General features: G+C 48.6%; 1 protein-coding gene across 1 annotated transcript; it reads left to right on the top strand.

Annotated features, from left to right (window-relative positions):
• The first annotated feature begins 4,005 nt into the window (after positions 1–4,005).
• On the top strand, positions 4,006–7,993 carry LOC127582592 (growth/differentiation factor 15-like). The gene is made up of 2 exons (XM_052038020.1): positions 4,006–4,802; positions 6,076–7,993. Exons 1-2 carry the CDS (start codon positions 4,508–4,510, stop codon positions 6,894–6,896), a joined length of 1,116 nt encoding a protein of 371 aa, XP_051893980.1. The 5' UTR covers positions 4,006–4,507; the 3' UTR covers positions 6,897–7,993.
• Positions 7,994–8,802: the final 809 nt, after the last annotated feature.

Here is an 8,802-nt window from a genome sequence, read left to right as displayed (position 1 = left end):
CATATTAATCGGTGCTTGGAAAAACACAAGCAAAAAGACACTGAATTTGTTGAAAGCCAATCATGTTTGAGTAATTTAATCAAATGCTTTGAGGATTTACCAGAAAGAGATGACAAGATATTGCTATTTATGTGAATCAAAAAGTACTTGTTAAAGAAAACATAATAGACTTGTTGAAAGAATTAAAGCCTATGGAACGTGAATGCCACAGGCTTGGAAATGTGGTGAGGAGGAGCATAAGAAAGCAGAGTCAGCCAGCTGAATGGGCAGACAGGACAGATGAAATCTGATACAGAAAAGTGTCAAGTGATACAATCTGACAGAAAGTGAGGTGAGACAATATTGACTAAATGGCTCATTTCTAAAGCATGTGCAGGAACAGGGAATCTGGGTTACATTACATAAATCCTTGAAAGTGGTAGGGCAGGGTTTAGAGAGTGACCAGTAAAGAATATGGGATTAATAAACAGAGGTGTAAAATATAAAGGCAGAAGTTATGTTAAACCTGTACGAAGCACTGATTAAACCACAACTGGAGTATTGCATCCAATTCTGGTCACCACTCTTTAGGAAGGATGTGAGGGTCCTAGAGAGGGCACAGGAAAGATAAGAGTAGAATGGTTGCAGGGTGGAGGGGTCTCAGCTACAAGGTGAGACTGGAGAAGCTAGGGTTGGTCTGCATGATGCAAAGAAGGTTGAGAGGAGAGTTGATGGAGATAGACTAAATCAGAACAGGGTTGGATAAGGCAAACAGAGGGAAACTGTTGTCGTTAGAGAATGGTTCAAGCACGGGACAGAGATTTAAAATTTTGGTCAAAGATACAATGGGGATGTAAGGAAAAACCTCTTTACCCAGAGAGTGATAATCTGGAACTCACTGCCTGTTAATATGATGGAAACAGAGTCCATCAGGATGTTCAACAGGGATTTGGAGACACACTGGAGAGAGAATAATTTTCAGAGCTGTGGGGAAAGAGCCCAGGTAATGAGGCTAATGGTATTACTCACTAGAAACTGACACGCACTTGGTGGTTTGAATAGGCTCCTTCTATTGAACAACAATTCTATGATACTTAAAGGGACATTGTCAGCATGAATACAAAGTAGGCTAAACAGAAACCAGAGATAAGAAAGAAATGGTCTGACAGGAAGTATGCCGTGGTTTTGCCTGGCCCCTGTGTTGGAACTACTTGCGTTTTTGTTATTTTTTTTAGTAATCCAAACTTGGTATTCATGGCACCATTTCAAAGTCTGCACATATCACAGAAGAATGCAGTAAACACTCAGGAAGATAGAACAGTCCTCAGGAGGAAACAGATCGGAGAAACAGACAAGCACACGGCAGATAACTTGAAGTGAATCACTTCAGTAAAAGAAATAATGAGCTGCATTATAAGCTAAATGCAGCAGTTCAGAAGGGGTCGAGGAACAAGGAAACTCGAGGGTACATTAATCTTTGGCAGGAGAAGTTCTGCAGAAGTAAAGTCTTTCTAATCAGAGAAACAAAATACAAGGGAAAGGGAGTAAGACTAACTCTTCATAATTCCCTGAGTAGATGGCAGTGGAACATTGTTTTCCAATTCTGAGCCCTGGTCTACAGAAAGAGTATCAAGGCTGTGGAGAGGCTGCCCAGGAGGGTTATGAGAGCAGTCCCATGGATGAGAGGCTGGACAATCCAGTCATTCTCCTTAGAGCAGACAGAGAGGTTCAGAGATTTAATAGAGGTACCCAATAAAGGAACAGATCATTTGTTTTTTAGTGATGTTGATTGAAGAATAATTCCTGCCCCAGCACACTGGAGAGAACAACTGCGCTCTTCTTCAAAGCAGTTATTGCATTAGTTTACATCTGCCTGAGAGCACAAAGCTGCCTCAGATTAACAACTCATCCAAGAAATGACAGGTCAGACTGTGCTGCACTCCCTCAGTACTGCCCCTCCAACAGTGTGGCACTCCCTCAGTACTGCCCTTCTGACAATGACAACACAGCACTTCCTCAGTACTGCCCCCCAACAGTGTGGCACTCCCTCAGTGCTGGCATTATCACAAAGAGCTGACGTTGCTCCAATGGGTCAAATGGTCTCCTTTTTTTTTGTTTGATTCTCTGACCATTTAGAAAATTGATGCAAAGTAGATGACCTAACGTTGAACTCCATCTGCCTACTCACCGAGTCTGTCATTACCCCTGTGCAACTTGCCATCCATACCAAGCTCCATTCACTCGTTTACCAACTTATATAGAGGTCTGGTGTCCAACATCAAGTGGGCTCTGGGCCAGTTGGTGCCAGTGCCGGCCTCATTCCCTGCTCGCAGATTTAGTGGCAGGCTGTTCTACCATTAACCAGGCCATAATGTTCGTGCCTCGGTGTCTCGATGTCTCAGTCTCTCTGGACATATATATCTGCCCAGGTGTCTTGCAATGTCCTGCCCTGAAATACTCTGACCCCTGACCTGCAATAGTCTGACCTCTAGCTTCCAATGCCCTAATCCTTGACATCCGATGTCACAATCTTCAGTAGTTTGACCCCTTACCTGCAGCTGTGCCCTGACCCCTGACCTACATGTCCTGATCTGCAAAAGCCTGACCCCTGACCTGTAGCTATGACTTATTCCCTCACCTACAATGACCTAACCTGCAATAGCCTGACCTCCAACCTGCAGCTGGCCCTGACTCTGCACCTGCATTGTCCTGATCTGCAGTTGTCTGATCCCTGACCTTGGTCCTGACCTATGACCTGCAGCTACACTCTGACCCCTGACTATTTGTGTGAGCATTTCCACTGGTTCCTATAGATGAACTCCCAGGATGCTGATGTTACAATTAAAAGCCATCAAATTCATTAAACTTTTTGTTGCAACTCATACTGGAAGTACAAGTTTCTAAGCATTTATGATACATACTTACACCTGGTGTTGGTCGATAAAGGCACATCAATGCACACTCCAAATCTTTTCTTGCTCACTTAAATCTTGCTCCAACTTGTGGGTCCTCAGAGCCTCTGAGTTTAGGTGACTGAGTGATCCTGAACTGGTCCCAGCTGCAGCAAACTGGATGTGCTTTCTTGACATTACTACTGAGCGTTTTGTTTAGGAAGATTAGTCAGGACTGGGTGGATCTGTTGCTGGAGGGCTTCCCACCTCCTCCTCATTGTAACCAGGAATGTTTCTCCGAGGGAAACATTCTCGGCTGATGTGAGTTGCAGGGAGCAGTTGATCGCTGATTAATTGTCACTCCCTTAGCAACAAATTCTAAATAAGGAAACTGTAGTCAGGAAGAATGGTAAAGGGAGAGAGGGAATGAACATTGGAATGAGCAGTGAGAGAGAAAATACAGTCGCACAGACACACACGTATGTACTACTGAAACACACTCATTCACACATGTAATTACACGGACACAACACTCATCCTCACAGATACACACACACTTGCATTCACACACAGGAAGTCATACTCACAATTGCACACACACACACACACACGTATGTATTCAGATGCACAATCACTATTCCACAGGGCACACAGATGTCCACAATTAAATATTGCATAACACAACTCTATACACAGAAACATAAATACACACCTGGCTTTATACACAGCTGTGTGCTACGTCCTTATGTACTCAGATATGTACCACAACAGATATGTGGTACATGGTAATCACTCACATTGTGACACACACTCTTTTCCACAAGGATGCACACAGGCACACAAATTCATTCCTACAGAAATGGTTTTGCATTGATTTGCATTATGTGAGAGCATGTAGAATGTGTGAACAAAAAGAGACAGCCTCTGCTCCTCTGCCTTGCCATCAGTTTCGTTCTCTGGCTCTACGTCTTCCTGTGTCTCTGTATCTCTGGCTCTCATCTCTCAGGCTCTGTCTACCTCTTTCCTCCTGCTTTCTCTGGCTCTTTGTCATTGTCTCTCCACCTCTCCCTCCCTCTCTCTATCCCCCTCTTTTCTGTCTCCTCTTTCTGTCCCCTCTCTCTTTTCCCCTCTTCTCTCTCTTCTCTCTTTCTCTCAATCTCTCCTCTCTCTCTCTCCTGGTTCTGTTTCTCTCTGACTCTGCCTTTCTGTCTCTCAGAGGGGAGACTCCCGGATGCTATAGGGTGGAGCAGTAACTTTAGAAGAGCAGAGGTCAGAGTTGGAAGTCCAGGAAAACAATGAAAAGCAAAAAAAGTATCCTGTCCAAAAAAAGAGTTGAAGACGGACGAGTCGGAGGCAGAGCTGGGACCCCGGCCGCTCCCATTGGGCAAAGCTGTGCTTGACTCCACCTGCCCTCTCCCAGATCTGAGACCTTCCCCTCCCACAGGTATTGAGGGTGAAGCTGTCAGGGTCCTAATCTTTTGTTTAAATCGTAATAATGTAGTAAGATGTGACTGATTGGGGAGGGGGGAAAACGTGCCCTGTACTTCCACCCCACTCTAATCACATAAAGCCCTGCCCGAAGCATTCGCCTGTGAGTGTGAGAGCAGATAAAGCTGGAGTCTTGCTCAGGGAGCAGTATGTTTATGCACACCCCGCACACGCTCAGGTATGTTGCTACCTGCCTCCTCTTATTCTCTGCCACATGTGTCGACCTGAGACCTCACGACAGCCACAGAAAATGGTTGCAGATTGAAGCAGTGAAGAGAGGAATCCTGGACTACCTGGGATTGGAGCAGCCCCCTGTGATCAGGAAGAGTGTGAGCAGGGAGGAGGAAGAGAAAATGTATCAGCTCTTCCTGCAGAACAGCAGCAGCGGCAGACCGGGGCGCTCGGCAGAATCTGTCACAACACTTCATGTCATTCCAGTGCTGGGTGAGTATCCCACCAACCCTCTGCACACTTACGCAGGAATACTCCTCAAACCCACACTGAAAATACCACACAGCAAGGGGTGAGAGAGCGAGGGTGAGAGTGACTCAGGCAGTGACTGCGAGAGACTAGCGGAGTGTTTGATTGTTAGGAGAGTAACAGGAGTGAATGTAATGGGGTTAACTTGGAGACTGAGTCTGAGTGAGAGTAACTCGGGGAGACATCATGTGACAAACTCAGAAAGAGAGAGAGAGAGAGACGCAGAGAATAAATCTGAGGGAATAACGCAAAGAGAGTGATTTGCAACAGAGTAACTCAATGTGAGTGTGATGGAGTGTGACAGAGTAACTCAGAGACTGAGAGTGAGAAAATAACACAGGAGTGTGACTCAGTGAGTGTAAGAGAGTGAAGTTGAACAAGAAATTATTTTGCAGATTTTGACAGAGTAGCTCAGGGAGGGAGAGTAACTCAGAAAGTGAGTGAAAGGGTAACACAGGGTGAAAGAATGTCAAAGAGCAGTGTAAATTAGTAACTCGGAGCGAAGGAGAGAAAGTAAGTTAAACAGGGTGAGTGTAACGTGGTAACTCGCAGATTGAAGGTGAGAGGGAGTAACAGAACGAGAGTGAAACTAACTCAGAAAGTGAATGTGAGAGAGTACTTTGAGAATGTAGAAGGAATAGCTCAGAGAGTAAGAGGGAGAGAATAACTCAAGAAGTCTGAGTAAAGTAGTAACCCAGAAAGTGAGGGCGAGGGAGTAACTGAGGATGAGAATATCTCAGAGTGGGTAATTCAGAATGCGTGTGTGAAGGTAATCGTGAGAGTGAGCGAGTAACTCAGTTCCTGCCACCGATGGAGAACGGGACACGATTGGCTGCATTGGACCAAAAGCCCTCGTACCTCCCAAGGATCCTCTGGAGTGGCACTGCTCTGAGGAGACCAGGCCATCAGTCGCTCTCCTGGCTTGCTGTCTGTCTGAGGTGAAGGGGCTGAAGTGATGGCTGTATTGCAATATGAGCCACTTGGTGCAGAACATGCAGCCCCTCAGCTCTTCTGGCTCCGTGGTGGGAATTATTTGCCAGGTTCCATTTCTGGTCAGGTCCACCAGGGACACTGACATCGGCCTGCTTCCCCTTTGGAGATGCTCATTCCCTGAATGTCCCAAGCCAGTGGTCTGCCTGCATTTGGTTGGTAACCTGGCCCACTGAACGATGATATGAACCATTCTTCCTTGATCCTTGTGTAATATTATTCATCCCCCTCCACCCCCACCCCACAGTTGAAGGAGCTGGAGACAGCGGAATGGCGGCTTCCAAGGAAGGAGACTTTGATCAGAGACTCACTTTCTGCTTCTCCAACAGTTCGGACATTCATCCGGGTTTGAGGGTTGTCCGCGCTGAATTAAAACTCTTCCAACACCTCCCTGTCAACAAGTCTCTCGAGAGGTTAAGTTCCAGCTCCTGGAGGCGAGTCAATGTTTATGAGATATTGGAGCCCACCAGCCCAGGTGGAGAACTGTCTTATCAACTGTTGGATTCCAAGGCCCTGGACACTCGGCCCATCACCAACATCAGCCTTGACGTCCGGCCACTAATTGAGCGTTGGATGGGTAGTGGGCAGCAGCAGGTACAAGTGCAACTCCAGTTTCACCCACCCCATCCTGACAATCCAGTGCTTGACCCAGGTTCCAACACCAGCAATCATCTCAGTTTGGAGATTGAGACCAAGGAAGTGGCGAGTGTCCCGAGGGAACGGCGGGCAGCCAGCTCTGGGGAGGACTGCCGGAGGAGGCAGAGGAATTGCTGCCGGAAATCTCTAAGGGTGTCATTTAAGGAGATCGGATGGAGTGACTGGATCAGGGCACCCGAGTCCTATAATATGTACAACTGTGGGGGCACCTGTCCAGCAAACTACAAGCCAGCCAATATGCATGCCATGATTAAATCTGCCATGCACCAGCTGTCTGGAGGAGCCAGTCCCGCACTCTGCTGCATTCCTGCAGCATATGAACCCATGACTTTGCTGCATTATAGCAGCGAGGGCACACTCACACTCACTGCATTCGAGGGCATGATTGTCACCAATTGTCACTGCTCCTAATCTCCTGACAGTCTCTACCAGCTCTCTATCTGCCCAGCTCACTGCCCAATGTCCATTAGAGTCCATCAGCTCACTGTTAGGTGGCTGTCATTGTCCAGCTCACTGCCCAGTGTCTAGTTCACTGCCCACTTTCCAACTCACTCCCCAGTGTCCATTATCCAGTGTCCGTCTCACTGTCCAGGGCCAACAGCGTCCAGTCCCCAACATTCAACTCCATCTCAACTGACCAACTACCTGCCAACATTAACCCATTGCCGATCAGCAGATGTAATCCAGAAGAAGGGGCCTCACAGTTAGGTCTCAGGCCCCTCAGCCGATGGGTGGGGCCTTACTGATAGCGGAAGGGGTGTGGTGAGCAGTGGGAGGTCTCTTAAACATGTATCCAGCTCAAATGACCTCATCAGATTGACATATATATGACACAACTGATTTTGACCATCCCAACTGTGCTAAAAGGGGCCAGTGGAGGTCAGTCATAGATTATTGAGCATACAGCACAGTAACAGGCCCTTCGGCCCACACATCCACGCCAACCTTCTTGCCCATTTATACTAATTGCATTTGCCCGCATTAGGGCCATATCCTTCTATGCTTTGCCTATTTAAGTGTCTATCTAAATGCCTCTTAAATATTGGAATTGTATCTGATTCTACCTCCTCTGGTAGCGCATTTCAGACATCAACCACTCTGTGCAGAAAAACCATCCCCCAGATCCCCTTTAAAACCCCTTCCATCTATGCCCTCTTGTTTTTGATACCTCCACCATGGGGGAGGGGGGGGGAAGCTTTTGACTATCCACCTTCGCTATGCCTGTCATAATCTTATATACTTCTGTCAGGGCATTCCCCCAGCTTCCTTTTCTCCAGCCTATCCAATCTCCCCTAGAACTCCTCCCATCCCCTGGCAATATCCCTTTGAGATGCTTAAACCAGCGCATGTGATTGGTCATTCAATCAACTCATGGCGAGATGATTGGTTACAAGGCTTTAAGAAATGAGGTACCCTGTTTTATTTGATATTTATTTAAAATGATTATTTATTGTTAATCTTTAATTTATTGAGTGTTTTTCTGTTTGATCTATCAGGCATATAGTGGTGGGAACTTCTGAATTACACATATTTAGAAAATATTTTTTACATTTATACAAGAAAATATTTAAATAAATTGGAAAATTGTCTCCATGTTGCTCTTCCTTTATCAAACCGAGTGGAGAGAGGGAGGGGAGGGGAGGGGAGAGGTGGGGAGGGGAGGGGAGGGGAGGGGAGAGGTGGGGAGGGGAGAGGGGGGAGGGGAGGGGAGGGGAGAGGTGGGAGGGGAGGGAGGGGAGGGGAGAGGTGGGGAGGGAGGGGAGGGGAGGGGAGAGGTGGGGAGGGGAGGAGGAGGGGAGAGGAGGGGAGGGGAGGGGAGAGGGGAGGGGAGAGGTGGGAGAGGTGGGGAGGGGAGGGGAGAGGAGGGGAGGGAGAGGAGGGGGGAGGGGGAGAGGTGGGGAGGGGAGGGGAGAGGTGGGGGGGGGAGGGAGGGGAGAGGTGGGGTGGGGAGGGGAGGGAAGAGGTGGGGTGGGGAGGGGAGGGGAGAGGTGGGGGGGGAGGGGAGGGGGGGAGAGGTGGGAGGGGAGGGGAGAGGAGGGGAGGGAGAGGAGGGGAGGGGAGAGGTGGGGAGGGGAGAGGTGGGGAGGGGAGGGGAGAGGAGGGGAGGGGGAGAGGAGGGGAGGGGAGAGGTGGGGAGGGGAGAGGAGGGGAGGCAAGAGGTGGGGAGGTGGAGGGGAGAGGCGGGGAGAGGGAGGGGAGAGGCGGGAGGGGAGGGGAGAGGAGGGGAGGGGAGAGGTGGGGAGGGGAGGGGAGGGGAGAGGCGGGGAGGGGAGGGGAGGGGAGAGGCGGGGAGGGAGGGGTGGGGAGGGGAGGGGAG

This window comes from Pristis pectinata, chromosome 24 (genome assembly GCF_009764475.1).
Source record: "Pristis pectinata isolate sPriPec2 chromosome 24, sPriPec2.1.pri, whole genome shotgun sequence".
Taxonomy (NCBI): Eukaryota; Metazoa; Chordata; class Chondrichthyes; order Rhinopristiformes; family Pristidae; genus Pristis; species Pristis pectinata.
The sequence above is the reverse complement of the archived record's forward strand: the minus strand, read 5'-3'. Positions and strand labels throughout refer to the sequence as shown.

Excerpts from the sequence above, each read along its gene's own strand:
- LOC127582592 (XM_052038020.1), top strand. The coding sequence starts at position 4,508 with ATGTTTATGCACACCCCGCACACGCTCAGGTATGTTGCTACCTGCCTC. Across the intron at positions 4,803-6,075 it reads TCATGTCATTCCAGTGCTGG|TTGAAGGAGCTGGAGACAGC; the intron begins GTGAGTATCCCA and ends CCCACCCCACAG.